Source organism: Cryptococcus neoformans, chromosome 5 (assembly GCF_000149385.1).
Source record: "Cryptococcus neoformans var. neoformans B-3501A chromosome 5, whole genome shotgun sequence".
Classification (NCBI taxonomy): Eukaryota; Fungi; Basidiomycota; class Tremellomycetes; order Tremellales; family Cryptococcaceae; genus Cryptococcus; species Cryptococcus deneoformans.
In genome coordinates, this window is record NC_009181.1 from 1,384,184 (window position 1) to 1,404,494 (window position 20,311).

Consider the following 20,311-nt stretch of genomic DNA (forward strand, 5'->3'; position numbering starts at 1 on the left):
GTCATTGGCATATTTGGCATATTTATTGATCTGTCCTGTACTTCCTTATTTCTGTACTTCTATATTATTCGGTGGGAGACACCGTAGGGAACATGCCAGCAATAACATCGGACTCAAAAATACCAGTGAGCAGCCACAGTCTCTTGTTGACGCCGCTCACCCCGCCAGGTCCTCACGATCCGTCATTTTACAGATGAATTAGACTCCCTGGCTTATGCCCTCGAACCCGAAGAAAGAGAGGATACATGGGAAAAGTTTGAAAAAGCTATCATTAGATTTATAGCAGTCACCAAGGGGGGAGGATATCAATTTACAGAGAGTTATGTCGAAGGCGTTGGAAGAGGAGGCGTTGGATCAAAAATCGTTAGATGTGTAAGCATTCACCTTTGTATCACTTCACAGCTGAAACTCTAATGATTCTTTCTAGATGCTTTCCGACAGAGGCAGGCTGTCGGGAGTAGCAATTGAACTTCTTCAAACATTTGCTCCTCAATTAGGGCTGCACTTCAAGCCACTCGTCAATCTCTACCTCGAACCCCTTGTCGTGCTCTTGGGACGTCCTAATAAAGTTTTCCTTAAACGGGCCGAAAAATGTTTAGCAGTCATTATCTCCAACTGCCAAATCCCTGCTATCCTTACTTCTCTCCGCCGAGGACTAGACGACAATGCAGCGAGCTGTAGAAAAGGGTGTTCAATGGGCGTCGAAAGAGCCCTTAAAGAGTGGCCGATTGAGTTATGGACAGAAAAATGGCTGGTGATACTGGAAGAGAGCTTGAAGAAAATGGCGACGAATAAGGATCCGGATGTGAGAAAGGCCGGAAAGAATGTGTGGGCATTGTTCATGGATGCATGGCCGGAAAGGGTGGACGAGTGAGTCTTCAATCCCATCCATAAAAACGAGTCCGTCAACGCGTCTGACGCGTCTTCAGATTTTCAGCACCTCTTACTCCTACCATAAAGCGCTATCTCGACATATCCGGTGCTGGAGGACCTTCCAAACCCAAATCAACACGTCCAGCACCTGCTCGCAAAGCTCTCCCGCCTCTTACTTCATCTACCACCTCATATTGCAACAAACCTCTACACAGCAGTCGACCTCGTGCGGCGCACATCTCTTCTTCCGCTGCGGTCACGGAAGCGGGTCTCTCTGGGAGACGATCGCCTCATAAAGAACCCACCTTCAACCATGAACCATCTTGCGCTTCTAAAGCGTATCACGAATATTCTCAACGCGAACGGTCTCGCGCATTAGAGACGGCCTCGCTTGCATTTAGTCACGCCGATGCACCATCCGGGGTTTTTCCCCATGACAATCTTCCCTCGTCATCAAATCCATCTTCATTCTTCTCTCCTCCTGTTCGGCTTGAACATCATACCCAACAAGCAAAACCAAAACCTCTCTCCAAACCTGTCAGACCAGTTATGCCCACATCATTTTCCGTTCCTGCACTTCACACCAACCCTTATTCCCATGTGAGCTCGGGCAAAAGCGGGAGAACAGAGGAACCTGTTAGACCGAGGAGATTGGGACAAGCTCAAAGGATCAAGGTGACACACCCCATGGATGGAGAAGAGGGAGACCAAGAACGTGAGCAGCGCGAGTATGGACGTGAACTGGGCAGAGAGGGCCCCTTGAGAGGTGCTGTAAGACCCGGCACGGCTGGAATGGGCGGACTGGGAAAGAAAGCCGGGTTAGGCCGTGCCGAAAGGAGGGTCGTAACAGCTCCTCTTCCTACGGCTACCGGTGCAGTGACAAATGGCACGTTGGAAGGAGGGGCAGTGAGATTGAGGAAAAGGGAACATGATATTGCCGCTACCGGTCAAGAGCAAGCGGATTACGGTTCTACAACGCGCGTACACCTGCCATCACAACAAGAAACAGTACTAGAAATAGAACCTGGTTTACATCATCATCAACCCGAACCTCAACAGCAACAGCAAGGGCTGTTCTCTCCTGTTGCGGTACACATCCTAAAAAAAAATGCCGACTCCCCGCTATTACCTGTGCTTATGGGTTCACGTTCGAGATCATATTCGACTTCCTCCACCCCGTCGCTAGAAAACCAGTTTGCACCGACGACCTCTACTCCATCCATCGCCCATCCTAGTATTCCTGCATCGGAATTGGTATCCCCCCTGAAACAAAAGAACGTCTCAGAAGCGGAAGCACAAGACGAAGAGAAAAAGGACCAAGAGGAAGAGATGGAGCCAGTGAAGGTCTCCTTGAATGAAGTTTATCCCCTCAGCCCGCCTTCAACGAAGCCGTCTAGCGAACAAAAGGAGGAACTAGAGCTGGCTAAACGGTTAGAGTTGCCTGCGAGTCCGAAAAGAGGAGATGGAGATGATGGACAGAAGAAAAGACGTGAGGATAAGGACAGCCCAGAAAGGAAAGGAAAAGGGCGACAACAAGCCGTGGTTCCGATATCCACACTCACTACCGCTTCAATTCCCGCCCCAGCTTTGACTACAACCTCGGCGCCTGTCCCTCCCCCATCTTCTACCTCCGCCACTACCGTCCCACCTTCTCGCAAACCTCCCGTTCCCACTGCCGCCTCTTCCCGTCCCCTGAAACCCCGTTCACGCGTGATCAGCGGCTCTTCAGTATCTACCAAACCCACGAATAAAACCTTTACCAAGCCGATAGTGCGCAAAGCATTTCGACCTACATCTTCTACGTCTTCCACTTCTGCGACTGCGACCGGCGCAGCTTCCGCAGGTGGAAGTGGAAAAAATCATTTGACGGCGGCCACAATAGCGAGTCGTGCGAAGGCTGCTGCTGCGACTTCTAGTAAACCGGTAGTCGTAACGTCAAGCACGAGTGCCAATGCCAGTAGCGCTGGTGTGGGAGGTGCAGCTGCTCCTTCGACAGGAGAAAAATGTAAGGATACAGAGGAACGGGGGTAGGAGGAAGAGAAGGTGGAGAACGAGAGGAAGAAAGGGAAGTAGTTTTGGGGCGCCGAGAGGAGAGAGAGGGAGGGAAGAAGGAGAGAGGAAGAGCATTAGGAGGACCGTGCGAGGAGGCGTTAGCGAGGAGAGAAGTCCGAGCAGAGGGTACAGGGTGTTGTAAGGTGTCTATGAATGCATAAAGAAAAAAGAAAGGGACTATAATAGAATCTGATAGAATATGTAAAGATAGCCATGCAACAGGCACACCACAAATGGTCTCTCTCCGAATCTCCATGTCTCAGGCTCCCATTTATTTGCTCGTCCAACGCAGGGAAGGTATGCGGAAGATGAGTCAGCTCGTAGAGCTGGGAGAGATACAAAAGGCGTATTCCTTCGAGTAGATAAAATACCTAGCCCAAAGCAGCTTAGTCTTCTCAAACTCTCGAGCTCAGCAATCCCCGACTGAATCTAGTACAATCGATACGTAGTCTTCCCATGTACAAAGAGCAATCACGCATTTCCAGTCTGTTTCGAGATTGCAGCAACGCGTCTATAGTGTGATATTCTTTAGCTATGGAATCGCTGCAGACCAAACATCTTGCACAATTACGTCTGTACCTTTACTCCGGTCCAGGCCCGGCGTACCAAGAGTTGGCAGTCGTCATTAACACCGGCGGCGTCACGCCTTCAATCGGCACATCCGCCAATTTCTTTACCCAATCTCCATCATGCTCGTACAGGTAGCTTGTACTGCCAGTTAACAAAGTGGGCTTTGGTGCACTCTCGTTCTTGGCCGCGCCTGTGAGCTTATCGATCGCTTTCCAGACGTGCTCCATATCGACAGGAGGGGAAAGCATGTCGTCGATTTCAGAGGAGACGGTACGGTAGATGAGGATGGCGAGAGCAATAGCAGCAACCTTCTTGCTCACTGTTTCACCTGGTCAACGGCAATTCGTTCCCTCTTTGGACACCCTCTTTGGACCCCCGAAGGCTTACCGAATGAGACCATAATGATTACGCTGAGAACTTGTATATCCCTGATTCTCCTCTTCCACAACCTTTCTTGAGCTTCTCGAGCCATACTGGCTTGTACACGCTTCATCAGTACGTCTTCATTAGGGTTAGGAGGTACGGGTAGCTTTGGTCGGTTAAAGTGACCCTAAGATGCCAGGTGAAATGGCATCAGCATAGGTACAATCAAAGATGAAGCAAGCGAAACGAAAACGAGCAGACGTACGACGTGAGGAGCGTTTCCACCTTCCCACCAGAGTTCTTCTCTGACAGCAGCTTCTGGTCTTGTTTTACCCAAAGGGAAGGGGAAGATACGAGGAGCAGCTTGACGAGTGGTGAGGAACGCCGAAGGGTGGGCCTTCATATTCGCCTACTAAGACGAACATCACCAGTCATTAGCGTCGGTACTCTTTCTGTGGTGTACGCAGGGAACGAGGAGCGGAGAGGGGGGAATCTAAATGGAAGACTGACCCAGAGATCTTGCCGAGGTTTCTTCGCAGCTTTGTTCGCCTTTGCAGAACTAGATTCATCCTGTTTCGGGAATTTGGCAAGAGCTTGCTGATAGCCATAGTAAATCACTGACGCCCTCGTAACATAACAACTTTTCGTGTGAAAGTCAGCTAGGGTAAGAATTTAGGCGTGAAGAGGCATAGTAATAATGCAATGTACGTTACGGCGAACATTGTGAGAGTACTGAAAATGCGGTAGAATGGGATAAGCTGGATCGGCAAAGGTGAAGCAGCCATCACTAACAGAATCAGTCTATCAGTTGAAACTCTCATATTTCAAAGCGCGAATGGCAAAATACCGAGACTTATGGCAGACATGACGGAGATGCATTGTGCGACCTCATTAAATTGCAGACTTTGCTCGTTTCATGGATTAGTTATAACGCTAAAGCGTAGACGCACCACGCCAAACTGTACTTACGCAGGATGCGGTTGTGGCTTGGCCAGCTCCTCTTTAAGTTTCTTCACCTTTTCCTCATACTTGGAGGCGCTTGATAAGCCCCTCTCTCTTGCCACTGCCAGATCTTTCTCTGCCTTTTGGAGCTGCTCTGCGAGACTTGACATCGTGATTGGACGTTTGCAATTACTCGCCTACAGCGCCATCATTTTCATGTAGTGGATGAGTAAGATATAGATAAGTGATACAGAGTCAGGTGGAAGTCTGTTAAAGTATGTCTCAGCAATGATCCTGGGAAGTTCGAAAAGGAAAGTATGTATGAAAGGAGGCTCACAGGTCACATCCGTTTTATCCCTCGACCCGTCGTCCGTTAACCCTCCTTTTGAAGACCATAATTATGAGGTTATACAGACCATAGTAATTCGATGGAAAGCGCTATTATCGTGCCTATTTCATGGTCACTTTATTGTTAAGGAGATGAAGTGACACAGAATTTTGAGTCTTTCGAACGACAGCTAACGAAAGCGGCTCGTTTGCCGTTGTTGTTTAATAGGCAGCGCAAGCCCGTCGGTCTTTAACATTACATAATACAGCTAATGCCGTAGGGTTTGAACTTTTACTATAAAATAAGCACTTGGCCCCTGTCTTAACGGAATACTCGATAATAATATTGAAGGGTATTCGTCAAGGGTTGAAACATCATAGGGAGTACGAGAAGATCGGGAGCAAAAGGATTAGGAGCATGACCTTCAGGGAGAGAGGGTAAGTTCAGCCAAAAGATTTGAATGTACGAAGTGGAACAACTGCACAGCCCAAAAGATACAAATCCATTTCAGATCGGACGGTTCAAAAGCGTCCTTTCTCCTCTACCCAGTGTCCCAAGACTCTGTCCTATGCATAGCCATAAACGGAGTCCCTTTCTACCATGAACCTCCATAACCCTGCTGAGATCCGTACCCTCCGTATCCACCTGCCATGGCCATCTGATCTTGACCTATCCCCGCAGGTATATTCGGTTCTACCAAACCCCCTCCCATGCCCACGCCCATCCCATCCCCAACAACTCCATCTGCGGCCGCTCCATCTTCCCCCTCTTCCTCTTCGCCACCAATCTCTTTCTGTACGCCCAACACGACATTTGCGAGGCCCTCTATCAGAAGGTCGAGACCTTGTTCGACAACGGAACGGACGGGGATGGAACCGACAGATTCGGCGGAGAAGTAGAATGTGGACGGGACCGCATTGTAGTCGAATGGTTCTGCGGGATTTGGAGGGGTTTCAAACGCGGCATTTGAAGAGAGAGGCCATTCCGCACGTTCTAGCGACATATATTAGGATATAAAAAGACCAGGAACACCGAGCAGGGGAAGATGGAAAACATACCATCAGTCTCGAACCAATGCGTTGTATGACGAAGTTTGTTATAGGGGTCATACTCAAAGGCTACAGTTGATAAGGGAGACCATTTGGCATGGTGCTTCGCGATACCCTATAGTGGCAGTCCATTAGTATTACAGCGCAGGAAGACACGATGTAGCGGCAAAATCACCTTATAAGCCTTGCATAAAACATCAATCTCCTGCCCCTTGCCCATCTTTGCGATCAATATCGGAGGTACAGTGGGATTTCCCTTTCCAATAGGCTGGCCCATTTCAGGATCACGATTGTTGATGATGATGCGATCTTCTTCTGAAAGTTCAGGTGGAGGTCCATAAGGATTGGGGGGCGGGGGCTAGATGAAGAAGTCAGAAGGATCAGCGGGGAGTAAGAAATATGGGTAACGCCGCACGATAGTGAAAGAAAAGGAAGAGAAACGTACCCCACCAGGACTCGGGACCACTTCCAACATATCACTTGTCACCCTCATGAACTGCTCTCCATCATTCCCACTGAAAGTCACCTTTAATCTCAAAGTTACCATACAGTAATAACATCCTTCGTCACAGTCACAGTCTCGAGTGTAGCGAAGTCCCTTCGAGACGTTACGGGAGATAAGGGGAATGAGACCTAAACGGTGGGCAATCATTTCGTCTGCTAAAGGCGTTGTATTTTGCATAAAGAGGACTTGATCGATGGCTATTTGCGACGTATTCGACAACGACAGGAACGCAAGAGCGTTATGTCAGCAAAGTATACAGATGCGCAAGCAAAAAAAATTATGAAAACGAACCGATAGTAGGCACATCGGCCATCATAACTCTTCTCAGACTGTTCGCATAGGCGAGCTCCACGCCAGAAAGGTGGAAAGTGGCGTCCGTCTCATTGAGGTTACGAAGGAGAAGACGTGGTTGATTCGTAGGGCCTTGCGGGATCTCGATATTAGTCGATTGGTGTTGTTGGGGGTCGTAGTATCCGTTCATGGTATAGCGCGTTGGAAAAGGGCTGTTGGATGCCGGTAAATGAAAAGATGGGCTCGCACAAGAGAGTAAACAACGCGAAAATAGAGGATTCGAACGAAGAGACCGATGAACGAAGAACAATCCGCGAACTGAGCCTGAAATGCATATAGAGCAATGGGTGATTATGTAATACAATCGGCAACCTAGTTGCATATCAGGTTCATTTCGTCCGATTCTGTCTCCTTCCTGTCGTTTTGAGGCCGGGCATAAATGCTATACATTTTGATATCATGGATGCATCCTCAACATGGTACACATCAGTCTATTCCTTCAATGATTCTTCAGGCTTCTTGAACACATATCGCATCCCATAAGCGTCCTCACCATCAGCGTCTACAGCGCATAATATCAGCTCCAAGGCTCTTCTTTTCGACATCATTCATAGGGAAAAGAAAGTAAGGACATACAGTAACTCTTTTCCATCCCATGAACTTCGAATCCAAGGGTATCCCTGTAAAGAGAAATAGCCGCTCTGTTGGATTTTCGAACATGTAATGTGATGTGGTGTGCATCGTAATGGGCTACCATGGCTTCCTCTGCAGGATACAGACTGTCAGCAAGGACTTTGGACAGTTCTAGTGGGGAGGCTCTGTAGAGGCCGGGGGACGTACGAGACTGTTTCATGAGTTTGTTGGCGAGACCCAACCGTCTGTATGGCCGAAGGACGGAAATGGAGGTGACGTGACCACTAGGAGCGTCGCTGGGTTCTTCTTCCCTGCAGAAGGTATAAAAGACAAAAGAGTCAGAGGAATACACTACTGCTAAGAGGGTCCCGAAATTGCAGATGGATATGAAGAGGAGAGACTTACATCTTGGCAAGAATGTACCCTACAATCCTCCCTTTTGGGTCAACTGCCACATACGACAGCTCCGGCCATGTCAAAGCGTGGTAAAGATCTATTTGGAGGATCTGTCAGCTCAAGAAGCCCTTCCACGGTCCGTCTTCCTTCCCATAGTCTTCGCAACAAAGCCCCACAACATAAAATTGATCCGTATGTCGCAACGGCCGATTCTTGAAGATGGGCGTTGAGCACGGGATGGGATGACTGACAATATTTGAAAGTGTAGTTCTCTGGTAAGTTGAGAAGGTTGGCATTTTGCATACCGAGCAGGTCATCTATCTATACGGGTGTCAAGTCACAAATAACAACGGTCAAACGTCAGTCCGTTTCAATTAAGGGATAATCGAATGATGAATAAGGCGAACATGCGTACCGTTGCTTGTCGAATATCCATTTTGCTTCAAACTTTTATGTTCTTCGATTCTCTAAAAGGTTGAGTGATTAGACAGTGAATATATGTATTGTAATGCGATTAACCTAAGTTGTTCGAAGGTAGCGAAGAAGATGAATGTCGAACGAATACCTGGCAGCTCCGACTGGGGGGAGAAATATACTAGCCCATAATTTTTCCGCCCAAATGCGGTTATGCTTGGCCACAAATCAAGCTCTTACACAGATCCTTGCGAATATAAATCCGGAATTAAGGAGCCTGGCAGAGTACTGGCTTGAAATTGTGGGCCTAGAATTGCTAAGCGGAATCAAATCTATTCCTTACACTCTTTCCGAATGTCTGTTTACGATTGTACGTATAGTCACTGCAACTTGCCTCTCTCATCCGTTATCAGTTTTCTCGTGGCCCATCACCAACAATGTCAGCTCAAGACGTGCGCTCCATCCTATCCCTTCCCCCATCCACTCCACTTCCAACGCTCTCCAGCTCAAAGAAAGTCCCTGTTCCGCGCAAACCCGACGGTATCACCCGTGAACTCTACGCTCTCATTGGAGACAATGCCCCTTCTCTCGCGGATGCACAGGCGAGTCTGGCCGCGGTAAAGTACAGGGAGAAGCCAGCATTGAAAGGGAAGAAGGTTCATTGGTGTGTTGTTTTTGGAAAGGCATGGGTGTGTCGTTGCTGATATTTATGATGGTGTGAAGGGAATGGACAAAGTTTACACCGGCTGCGAGGCGTGACAACCCTGTACGGCTAGGACATTGGGCCCGCATAACCGATTCTGATCCTAATGATTCCGGTAAGCAGTCCTACTGTTGCCGCTATAAATGGTTCTGACCTCGACCAGTTGAATACTTTGGCAAATTCAACCTCCACGGGCCATCAGTCATGGAATACTCGCAGTTCGAATACGATCAACACCTTGTCGACCCTAACTGGACCCTGCAAGAAACAGAGTATCTGTTTGAGCTATTGAAGGAATACGATCTGAGATTTATCGTTGCGGCTGATCGGTATGCGTATGTTTCGCCTGAAGGAGAAAAGAGGAAGCGAAGTGTCGAGGTGAATTACTTCTGATTATAACTTATCAGACAGCGAAGTAGCTGACTGATTACAATCAATAGGATATGAAAGACCGATACTACACTATCTGCCGCCGACTCATCCGAACCCGAACCGCTTCTGACCCCGTACATCAACAACATCTCATCCAAGCCTACGCATTTGACAAAGCTCGCGAAATCAAGCGCAAACAGTACGCATCTGATCTCTTCCATCTAACTCCGGCCGAGATCGCGGAGGAAGAAGCGCTCTATGTGGAGATCACGAGGATGCAACAGAATGAGAGGCGGTTCCGAGCGGATAGGGATGAGTTGATGAGGAGCGTTATGGGGCTGGATAGTGGGCTGGTGGAAGTTGATCAATCGGCTATGGAGAATGCTATCGGTGTTGACAAGGTGTGTCCTATATTCCCTTACTGTTGAGCATTACACTGACCTGTCACAGAACAAAAAGAAGCGGAAGGCAGAGGACGAAAGTGCCGCCCCATCTCCCGCTCCTACACCCAAGAAACCAGCACCCAACGCAGGCTTTGACAACTCGCGCTGTATTTATCACCTTCCTACACCTTCCAACGCCAATTCTCTTACTTCACATCTCTCCCAAAAGCATCCTCCTCATCAGCAGGCTTTCCTCCGCGGTTCTCGCTTACCACTTCCTAAACCGACCGCCGCTGGTCGTATCACGGACTTGCTTGCCGAACTAGGTCTCTCCGCGAACAGGCTTGTCATGCCTACAAGACAAAATATGGAAGTATTCGAGGGATTGCTAAATGCAGCGGCGGCTTTAGTGGAGATGAGGAGGCAAGTGAATAGGGTAGAGCAAGAGTTGAGGGTAGTGAGGATGCAAAAAGAGGGGCTGATGCCTGTTACGACGAATCCGAGTGCGAGAGTCAAAGGTGAGGCTGGTGTGGTCACAGGAGGAAGCGAAGCGACGGTGAAGGCGGTTACGCCCGTAAAGGAATGTTAGACCGACATCCCTACTTATTTTATGATGGAATCATGCAACGCAGATCCAGAGCTTTCTAATATTGTTTTGGTCAATTCCCCTATTTGGGATGGTCATAAGAACCTAAATTCTGACAGTGAAGGAACCGTGTTTTGTGATACAAGCCATATGCCTGGACTCTTCGCCCTCGGTATGTTTGATAATGATGGTCGCAAATCCTGATCTGTCATATGGCCCTGATCTCAACGATTTGAGCCGGAAATGAGTTGCTGAAGGCGGGTAAAATTGCTACAGATGACTGGGAGGGAGCAAAGTGCCAGAGATGCTCCATAGTATTAGCGTATTGATGTTCAATAAGGTCAGTAATCCGGTTTATGGTAATGATAATGGTCAACTGTAGTACGAGATTGCATGAGGACATCACCTTTTAGATGTCGCAACATCGTAAACTAGACGATCACGCAGGTTGCCATCGTCCTCGCCCGTTACCGCCGCCACCTCTGCCTCCCCTCCCACCTCTCCCGCCGCCTCTCCCGCCGCCTCTCCCGCCTCCTCGAAGGGTATTCTCGGAAGCAATGTCCGATTCCCGGCCCCTTTTGCCTGTATGCGGCCTGTCTTGACCCCCAGCACTTTTCTGGACCTCCTTGACGATGTTCAACCCTGGCACACCCCTCAGACCCATCTTGCTAACGGTCTTGGCCAGTAGTCCTGGGGGTTGAGATCCATTACGGAGTGAGACTCTAGCATAATCGCCAGCGTGTCTTACGAGATCCGCCTGAGACCATCTGAGCGATTTGAGGTGAGAGTTGTAGTACCCGAGCCAAGCTTGGTACGCCTGAGCTTTGGATTCTGGTGAGACAAATTCGAGAGCTTTGTTGACGGCATCACGAGAGCGGGACATGATCTCGGGCGCGATGGTCGGGTATGGGTGGAGGGTGAAAGTCTGGAGGGTCTTATCCCGAAGAAAGTGAGACTCAAAATCGCCGAGCATCAGAATGCCATGACCTTCGGCTCCAGCACGAGCGGTTCGCCCAAGTCGATGTACGTCTTTTCGTCAGTTCAGGTTTCTGCTTGGTCACTTACATTGTTCTGAGCTACTCGGAAGGCCAATCTGTACCACTGCAGTCACGCCCTTCACGTCGATACCTCGTGCAGTGACGTCCGAGGAGAAAAGGACGCCTCTTTCAGCTTGACGGAACGCCTCGGTTGTTGAAGCTCGTTTCGATTGTGATAGGCGAGAGTGTATCTCCCACACTGGGTAGGGGATCGGTAAGGACGAGAAGACGTCGTGGAACAGGGCGGCAGCCCGAGCGGTAGGGAGGAAGGCAATGACTTAAAAAGTCAGCTTTGCTGCGTGTCAACCTACACACCTTTAAAATCCTTGTTCTTAGACTCCTCATTGCGCATGACTTCCATCGCAGCCGGTATGAGATCTTCCGCTGAGACCACCAAAACCTCTTGCTTAACATGCTCGTGCGCGTTGACATCCTCCTCGGTCAGCGTAGTGATGAATTTGTAATCCTTTCTGAGTGCGATTGACGCGATCTGGCCAGTCAGCTGTGTTTATCCGGTCTCACTCACTGAATGGACCTCCGTGGGCAGGGTAGCAGAAAATAAGAGGGTCTGACGGGGGACAGCGTGAGGAGCCGGCAAATAATCGAATATCTTGACCAATTCTCGACGGAAACCCGCGTCTAGCAGACGATCGGCTTCGTCGAGGACGATCATTTCTACTCATCAGCCTAAATTGGTCATGTTCCACTCACTTAGCTGGGCGAAGCGAGCCTTAATGCCTCCATTTTCCATCAAATCGAGCAATCGACCAGGAGTGGCAACAAGGATGTCCGCGCTTCAAGAGGTTAAGCATAAATTCCCGGCAGACGTACGAGGACTCACCGCTTTGACTTGAGATTCTTGATATCCCTATCCATATTGGTCCCGCCGACGACGCTTCGAGTGCCAAACTTTTTACTCAGAGCAGTTGACATTCGCTCGGCGACCTCATTGATCTGCTGAGCCAGTTCCCGGGTAGGGGATAAGATGAGAATTGACGTGAGAGCGGAGGGAGGCATGGGTGCCGATAGCAGACGTTGCACCACTGGGACCAAGAAGGCAAGGGTTTTTCCAGTCCCGGTCTTGGCTTGAGCTAGGACGTCGTCTCCGGCGAGGATGGTTGGAAGTGTGGCCGCTTGGACCTTTGAAAGGTCAACTGGGAAAAATGGTTTCGGATTGAGCACCTAGCTCACTTCGGTACACGTCTCGAAAGGAAGAGATGGGAAGATCTCTGGGCTCAATCCATTAAAGTCTCGAAAACGAGGTCTATCAATACCGGCTGGTGTACTGATCCCACTAGGCACAGGTGTTGAATCTGTTGTCTTGACGATAAGACCAGGTTGAGTGGTTGCAAGACTCCTTGTCGGGTTGGCTTGAGCGCGAGCAGCATGAAAACCTCCACGTTTGAAACGATTACCAGCTCCACGGATAGGAGGATTTGACATGATGGGTACAGCGGTGTTACTCATCGGCTTGCAGGCGTGAAAAAAAAAAGAGAAAATGAAAGAGTACTGTAGGTACAACGTCCCAGTTCGTCCCTGACCTCATTCTTCCTACCTCCACCTGCCCAGGCACGTTCTCGCTAATAATATATAAGTATCTGTTTTCAGTACCCGTAAACTCCGACATTGTCTACCATCTACGTAAATCTCAGGAGCATTGTCTTATTATTCGTCACACCATTCCGACCTCGTTCAAATAGGGCAGTTATACATGTACTTGGATGTCTGTCCAACCCATAGCAAAGCCCATAACTCCGACTCCGAAGAAGATCAACAGTGCGTCTGACCTATCCTATCTATACCTCGGTAGCAAGTAGCTCGGCATCTAGCCTTAACGGACATGATTTTCCCATTCACTAACTGGAATAGGTTGCGATGCCTGTCGCTCTAGGAAGGTCCGGTGTGAACGACTCTTTCAGACAGAGGCACCACGACCTGGACCGTCGGTAGGTCAGCCGTCTCTACCGCCATGTCGGGTATGTCTAGCTACCTACTTTATCGGAATGTTATGCATTGGCGCTGATGTGGACGAGGGCGGAAAAGCAATGCGCCGATTTGGGCATTGAATGTACTACCACCTGGCGACCTAAGAGGGTTAGTGACCCTTCATCCATTTGATCAATGTACTTGACTTAATAACTGTTGGTATATAGCGCGGACCCCCAAACGAATATTTAAAGTGAATTCCAGTCCCTGATCAAAGCAGAATTCTATATTGATCATTCATGGTTGATGATGTGCACACTAGGAAGCTCATGGCTTCCGATACAGATAGTCAATCGCATTCGGTCCCCGTCCCCGTACCGATGACCACCATACCCTCTCTCCCCGACAACGCCTCTTTATCGCCAGTATTGCATTCTCCCTTAAACCGCTACATCCCAGTTTCCCCACTTTCAGCCCGGCCGACCAGCCACCAACCCCATTCGCTGGAAGATATCATTGAAAGAAATGTGGCGATGTCCATATTTGCGCTCTTCTTCGACTATGTGGGTTTTGAGTGTTTTCTTTCTCAAATCCGAATTTTCTTTTACTCCATTCCAACGGGTGGCCTTCCTCAGGCCCTTCTTCGTCAGACTTCCTCTATGCTGGGGCGGAGACTTATAGCTTTTTGAACACAGGTACATCCCTTGACGCCCTGCCTTCATCGACCCACATTTCTAATGGAGGTACAAACTATGAGAGACGAGAAAGAGCCGGTGTTCTTGGCTTTGGTGTTGAGCGTGTTAGCCTCTGCCATGGTCCAGGTATGTCCATTTCGGCACATCCATATTATCTATTCTCTCCATTCGATCTATCATAACCTCGAATTTGCGGCCTGAAATGAACTTCTGATCTCTTGACACAGATACCCAAACCCTTGTTGCCCACTATCAACAATTGCCCGGGGAGAGAAGTGGCAGACCGCTGCTACCACGTTTCCCGGCTTGTCTCGCTGAACACCTACGAACCGCCGACAATTGAGATGGTCATCCTGAGATTCCTCGATTCGGTGTATCACATAGTATCAGGTCGACTAGGCGCTCACGGTATGTCCCTCGTTGTCTTCCCCTATATATCGGGCGTAGTGCTGAACTGGGGGTGTGATGATAGCCGCAAGTTGGGGAGAAGCATTACAGCTCGGTGTATCTTTGGGCATACATCGTGAAGCCAGTTATGCTGGGCTAGGTGAGTATTTCTTTAAGTGCTTCAGCTCAGCAACCTACCCCATGTCAGTGTTGACGCTGAGATGATAGATCCAATAAGTGCCGAAGTCCGAAGAAGGATGTTTGGTTTGTTATTCACATCTGACAAGGCTGCGTGAGTGACCTATCTTTCTGCGCATCACTCGTCACGTCTAAACTTACGACGACCATGGTGATAGAGCTTGCTTGAGAAATCGGCCAATATTCCTCCCAACGGAAGATTGCGACACGCTCATGCCGAAAGCAGTGTACGTAGCCTATTCCCACTTTCAGTCGGGCTATGCGCTAATTGATTAAGGGACGACGAGTATATCACTCGTACAGAATATCGTACTTTTCCGGTCTATGAGACTTCCACGATTGCAGGATTCAAGTGAGTCATCTTCCTTTGAGCTTTGATAGGTCAGACAAGGGCTGAAAGAATGTTAGTATCGCTACAAGGGTCTTTGGGTATGTCTGTGCCAATTTGATAATTGCTGCCTCGACAGAGCGAGACTGATCTGAGTATTAAGGATCATCGGAGAAACTCTTTTGCTACAACGTACTGTCCGGCGTCAGTCCCCTCTTGCGCCGGAGGACATACTAGCCAGACTCAGACGAGTCAAAGCCATTTCCGAGGATCTTGCAGAAGTCTTGATCGACATCCCTGCCGCTCTGAGGTTGGCAGAAACCCCAGCTCCCTTGCAGTTACGGTAAGCCGTCTTCACCTGCTTCTCCTTTCACTTCTTGACATTTCCGCTGACGAAGCTGTCATAGAACGAATATTCAGGATTGGGGTCAAGATATCTTTGCTCAATTGGATTTGTACTTTGCCCAACCTGAGTCGTCTCGATCAATCGCCAAAGAATCATTTTTGGTGCTCAAAGGGAATATATACGTCACACACGCTTTGGCAAGATTCGTGCTCATGTGAGTTGAGTGACCAACCATTTTGACCCAAAATGTTTTGAATTAACGGCATACCGCACGAATGCTGATATGCTGTAATCGGTATTATAGCGGCTGTAGGGATGAGATTATGGGGCAAACAAACTCGGTAGGCGGCGTTACTCGGACTGGTCAGTCTGCGAGGAGTAGGATTGCTGCAAAGAGCAATGCTGACTCCCTCTCTTGTATCAGCTACAGAGACGATCGTCACATATTTGTACGATACTCTGGATCGATATGAGACCGTCATTGTAGATCTGCTCAAGGCGTTACACAGGCAAGTGCCCGCGACAATAAAGCTGGGTCTCCACATTGTGCTGATGTAACCTCGCAGTATACCAGTACAAAGTGCAAGTATCATATTCTCTTCCATCTTGTCTCTTAAAGGCCGAGACAACGACTAACGTTGGATTACTGCAGCTCGCAGTCAATGGACCGTCACTAGTCAACAAGATCCGATATGTCGCCGTATCCCTCTTGGACGCTTTGGATGCCAACAACCCAGTCAGCCCAGAGGGGGCGTACTTGCTTGATTTCTTAGCCATCTTATCGGAGATTGAACAGGTGGGTCCAGCGATGCCTTGGGCATGTGGGTTGACCACTTCCATCTTTTGCGCTAATGCCTGAACAGACTCTATAATACCTTCACATATTGCTTCGAAAGTCACGCCGAGAGAAAGCTTTGATGTAAGCGTGATGACTCGCGTGGGTTATATGTACTATTATGCATATCAACTTGCTGTCTTACATGTAACGTGCAGCAAGGCTACGAAGTACGCAATCACAGGCGATAAGATAAATTCTCAAAAGAACAACTAGGTCTATAAGTCAGATGAACCTATTCTACCAACTAGATCCAGGTCGGCTCATACACCTGAGGCTCTTGGAGACCTATCCACTTGAATGACCTAGCAAGATGAACAGGTTTCAAAAGATGGATGAGAGTAGAAGACGTCCCGATCCTAATTTCATAATCGCCTTTCCTGCCGATCCAGCTCTTCTCTTGGATGCTGTAGAATGAGAATGCTTTGTGCTAACCACATCCCACAGCCGGATATCAGCCATTATCTCAGAAGATCCCTCAAGACAGCGAGGCGCAAAAGGGCTCGTCCACTCACATCAAGACTAACGGAAACAGTCTTCGATTCTCCGGGTCTTAAGTACACTTTTACGAATCCCGCTAGTTCATGTTCTGGTCTTTCGACTATCGGTGCTAGATCGTGGATGTAGACTTGAGCGACTTCTGCGCCATCGATTTCACCGGTGTTGGTGAGGGTGAAACTCGCTTTGGCGCCACAAGCCTCGGATTTAACAGATAACTCGCTTCTCACACTTTCGTCAGTTTTTCCGATCCAATCACGGTCATTCTTAGGAGGAGGGAGAGGGTAGAATAATAGGAAGCAGTGAAATAGTCAACTAACCTAAAGGTGAAAGAAGTATAGCTCAACCCATGTCCGAAGGGAAAAGCGCTCTTTGGATGATCCCCTCTGTCAAAATACCTATACCCAACCCCCAACCCTTCACAATAAACGGTATCGATTGGGTGTCCGAACCCTTCATGGCTCGGATAATCCTCCAATACCCTGGGCCAGGTGATTGGTAGCTTGCCACTTGGATTGACAACGCCAAAGACGACATCGGCGATGGCTGTGCCGCAGTTGTTGCCCCCGAAGAAGGCTTGAACGATAGCCGACGCGTCGTCAAGCCAGGGGAACTCGACTGGCATACCGGATTGGTTGACTACAATCGTCTCTGGTTTCGAGGAAAGTACGGCCCGCACGAGCTCGTCTGTCCCTGGCGGAAGCTTCATATCTTCTCGATCATAGGATTCAGACTCCCACTCTGAATTCGTACCAATACAGAGAATGGCGACTTGATCGAAAATTTGTCAGTCCTTGAATTGAGTCTAAAGATGTAAAATTGAGATGGACTCTCACCATCAGATTCAGTAGCGAGCTTGACAGCTTTCTCAATTTCTGCTCGGACATCGCGCTTCTTTCTTCCACCGATTCGAATCCCACCTCGACGGCCGGTCTATCAACACACATCAGATAGGATCAGCTTACACACTCAGCGCAGCCGGTTGAGGCTGCAGAGGATATACGTACATAGGGAGACATTGCATTTAGCTGTTTGAAGTTGGAAAATCGGACTTCGAGGTCGTACGATTTTCCAGCCTCAACGTTGAGTTCGCCTGTACGCTCTTCTGCGCCTGTATTGAACTGGATTGGGAGAAGAAACAAACAATACAATATCTCTTGTCAGTTATCGGAAGATAAAGGGCTTGTGGAACGACAATAAATACATGAACTTACGAAAAGCAAACCCTCTTTCTGATCAGTGGAGTTATCGATGATCTTCTTTCCGTCAATGAACAAATCGGCCTGTCCAGCTACACCCAGACCAAGTTCCCACTACCCTGTCAGCTTGAGCCCGCAGGTTGTGGACTTACAATCCCGCTTTCGTCGGGGGTGAAGATTGTCTTGAGCTACAGGTAATGTCAGTTTGTTATGGTCGGAAGAAAAGTTGTTGATTGGTGGAACTCACAGATACATATCCTCTGACTGGTACTTCTTTCGGTATACCATCGATGAAGTACGAGAATGCCGAATTGTTATATTTTGAGAAAATAGGTTTGACCTTGTTCTCCCATGGGCTTCAAGTTTTGCCGTGTTAGCTTATGTGGAAAAGTAGGAAAGCGAAGGGGCTACTCACTTTTGGGCGTAGAAATTGCACTGCACCCCTGGTCCGGCATCTTTACCCATCGTGGGATGATGAATGAAAGGCGTCAAAAGCGGCGTCCATCTCGAGCTATCGGAGCCGATTGTATATTCTACTTTTGCCCCTACGCTTTCGGCATATGTGGTGATTGCCTCCAAGGGAGTGATGAGGTACGTCGGAGCAAGGTTGGCACTTCCCCCACCTGAATAGGAGGCTGTTTTGGCATTGGGGCCGATGACGGCGATCTTCTTGCCGTTGGGAGAAGAGATGGGCAAGACACTTTTGTCATTTTTGAGGAGGACGACGGCAGAATCGGCTGCTTCGCGCAGTAATGCTCGGATATAGGGCGTATCGATGGTTTCTTCGTCTTTTTCAAAGTCGATACCAGACTGTTGAGCTTCTTGGACATAGTGCAGGACCTATATCAGATGAAAGATCAATAAGCCCTGTGCTAAGAGCATTAAACACGACGACTTACCCTCAAAGCACACTCGTCTATATCGGCAGGGACGAGTTTACCGCCAATGATATCCCTTTCCAAACTTGAACCCCTCATCAAAGCAGGTCCGGGCATCTCAAGGTCCAAAGAAGCCTTGACAGCTTCTGAAGAAGAGTATGTCCCACTCCAGTCGGACATGATCATACCCTGGAACTCGAAGTCGCCTCGGAGGATCTTGCGCAGTAAGAAAGGGTGTTCAGCCACGTGTAGACCATTTACTCGATTGTAACTTGTCATCTATGTGAGACATTAGCATTAGGTTCCTTCAACTAGAAGAACGCAAAAGGTCTGGTTGAAGAGGCCTGTGGCAATTCGAGAGATAGAAACCTACAAAGACGGCAGGTCGCGCCTTGCATTGAATTCTGAAGGGCTCGAGGTAGATTTCATGCATCGTCCTTTCGTCAATGACCGAGTTGTTGCTTCTTCGCAGGTATTCTTGTTCGTTTGCGAGGAAATCTGAAAACTCAGCTTTGAACATTCCTCCAAATACTCACGCTTCGGTGCTATACCAGAACAGATCAGCATTTGCGTGGTATACAAAGATCAAGAAATAGTCAGAGTTGCACACGCACTGGTCATGACCTTCTTGGACTGTACACCTTCTATCCATGCCAACGCGATATGACCACAAAGAAGAGGATCTGTGCAACGTACCATCTGGTCAGCTCTGAGCTCAGTCTTTGAAAGGTCAATGGACGACGGGGACTCACCTTCGCTGAAAGACTCGAACCCTCTTCCACCACAAGGATGTCTCTGACAATTCGTGGTGGGACCTAACAAGCAGTGCACCCCGCGGGCTCGGCATTCCTCTCCCAAGGCTTCGCCAATACGACGAGCAAGATCAATATCCATAGACGCCCCCAGGCCAGTGGATGAAGGGAAACATGATGCAGTTGCGCCATTCGTCCCTGTCGACTACAGATCAGTTGCTCTCCTATGTCTGCTTGAGCGTGGCTTGCTATCGCTTACAGGCTGTACCTCTGACTCCGTTCTGCTATCTGATTAGCTGGGCTCAGATGATCGACCCGGGTCACTCACAGGCCCGTCACTGCACTGTGCAGCATTGTTAGCTGAGTCCCATCAAATCTCTGTCAATTCATCGATCGCTCACTCGCACTCGAGGTATACCGAGCCTGGGTACAGCTACCGTATGCCACATGTCATCGCCGCTCAAGAGCGCGATCTTCTCCTCGCTTGAGAGCTCCTTGAGTACTGCCTCGGGATTGATAATAGTCATCTTCGTCATGTTGCCTATTTGCTGCTCTGCTGAGGTTATCCGCAAGAGATGGGGGGAATCGAGTGCTCAGGGTTGAAGCTGTTGGTCTTTTAATGACACTCTTTCATAGAGAGAGACACACCATGCTCCATTATCTTCAAACGGATACCTTTTTGGCGTACACAAAGACTCTCGGCCTCCTGAAAGGAGACATCAACGAACTTCGGAGAAACTTAGGCGAAAGATTATACCAGTGAAAGGCAACC

General features: G+C 48.8%; 8 protein-coding genes across 8 annotated transcripts; 3 read left to right on the forward strand and 5 right to left on the reverse strand.

The window, feature by feature from the left end:
• Positions 1–92: 92 nt before the first annotated feature.
• Positions 93–2,904, forward strand: CNBE5100 (hypothetical protein; the record flags this gene model as incomplete). The annotated part of the gene is made up of 4 exons (XM_770144.1): positions 93–125; positions 169–372; positions 428–870; positions 930–2,904. 4 exons carry the CDS (start codon positions 93–95, stop codon positions 2,902–2,904), a joined length of 2,655 nt encoding a protein of 884 aa, XP_775237.1.
• A 602-nt stretch (positions 2,905–3,506) lies between these two features.
• Positions 3,507–4,970, reverse strand: CNBE5110 (hypothetical protein; the record flags this gene model as incomplete). The annotated part of the gene is made up of 7 exons (XM_770145.1): positions 3,507–3,814; positions 3,883–4,045; positions 4,124–4,267; positions 4,369–4,498; positions 4,579–4,645; positions 4,706–4,761; positions 4,828–4,970. 7 exons carry the CDS (start codon positions 4,968–4,970, stop codon positions 3,507–3,509), a joined length of 1,011 nt encoding a protein of 336 aa, XP_775238.1.
• A 753-nt stretch (positions 4,971–5,723) lies between these two features.
• Positions 5,724–7,163, reverse strand: CNBE5120 (hypothetical protein; the record flags this gene model as incomplete). Its single annotated transcript, XM_770146.1, has 5 exons — positions 5,724–6,121; positions 6,187–6,292; positions 6,353–6,535; positions 6,623–6,879; positions 6,974–7,163. The coding sequence occupies 5 exons, from the start codon at positions 7,161–7,163 to the stop codon at positions 5,724–5,726; spliced, it is 1,134 nt and encodes a 377-aa protein (XP_775239.1).
• A 301-nt stretch (positions 7,164–7,464) lies between these two features.
• CNBE5130 (hypothetical protein) lies at positions 7,465–8,438 on the reverse strand (the record flags this gene model as incomplete). The annotated part of the gene is made up of 6 exons (XM_770147.1): positions 7,465–7,535; positions 7,610–7,738; positions 7,814–7,917; positions 8,012–8,099; positions 8,254–8,323; positions 8,418–8,438. The coding sequence occupies 6 exons, from the start codon at positions 8,436–8,438 to the stop codon at positions 7,465–7,467; spliced, it is 483 nt and encodes a 160-aa protein (XP_775240.1).
• Positions 8,439–8,853: 415 nt separating this feature from the next.
• Positions 8,854–10,463, forward strand: CNBE5140 (hypothetical protein; the record flags this gene model as incomplete). The annotated part of the gene is made up of 5 exons (XM_770148.1): positions 8,854–9,080; positions 9,140–9,234; positions 9,283–9,497; positions 9,560–9,892; positions 9,942–10,463. The coding sequence occupies 5 exons, from the start codon at positions 8,854–8,856 to the stop codon at positions 10,461–10,463; spliced, it is 1,392 nt and encodes a 463-aa protein (XP_775241.1).
• A 436-nt stretch (positions 10,464–10,899) lies between these two features.
• Positions 10,900–12,964, reverse strand: CNBE5150 (hypothetical protein; the record flags this gene model as incomplete). The annotated part of the gene is made up of 7 exons (XM_770149.1): positions 10,900–11,489; positions 11,526–11,774; positions 11,813–11,987; positions 12,024–12,172; positions 12,209–12,291; positions 12,339–12,637; positions 12,689–12,964. 7 exons carry the CDS (start codon positions 12,962–12,964, stop codon positions 10,900–10,902), a joined length of 1,821 nt encoding a protein of 606 aa, XP_775242.1.
• A 254-nt stretch (positions 12,965–13,218) lies between these two features.
• On the forward strand, positions 13,219–16,249 carry CNBE5160 (hypothetical protein; the record flags this gene model as incomplete). Its single annotated transcript, XM_770150.1, has 18 exons — positions 13,219–13,273; positions 13,367–13,473; positions 13,541–13,591; positions 13,651–13,676; positions 13,746–13,986; positions 14,119–14,244; positions 14,346–14,526; positions 14,683–14,797; positions 14,862–14,930; positions 14,981–15,055; positions 15,112–15,132; positions 15,195–15,374; positions 15,439–15,591; positions 15,682–15,740; positions 15,802–15,886; positions 15,944–15,959; positions 16,030–16,173; positions 16,241–16,249. 18 exons carry the CDS (start codon positions 13,219–13,221, stop codon positions 16,247–16,249), a joined length of 1,713 nt encoding a protein of 570 aa, XP_775243.1.
• Positions 16,250–16,459: 210 nt separating this feature from the next.
• Positions 16,460–20,075, reverse strand: CNBE5170 (hypothetical protein; the record flags this gene model as incomplete). The annotated part of the gene is made up of 17 exons (XM_770151.1): positions 16,460–16,642; positions 16,728–16,941; positions 17,031–17,481; positions 17,547–17,643; positions 17,718–17,831; positions 17,925–18,023; positions 18,062–18,097; positions 18,157–18,265; positions 18,325–18,749; positions 18,809–19,066; positions 19,161–19,264; positions 19,324–19,332; positions 19,402–19,470; positions 19,540–19,737; positions 19,799–19,820; positions 19,868–19,882; positions 19,941–20,075. 17 exons carry the CDS (start codon positions 20,073–20,075, stop codon positions 16,460–16,462), a joined length of 2,538 nt encoding a protein of 845 aa, XP_775244.1.
• Positions 20,076–20,311: the final 236 nt, after the last annotated feature.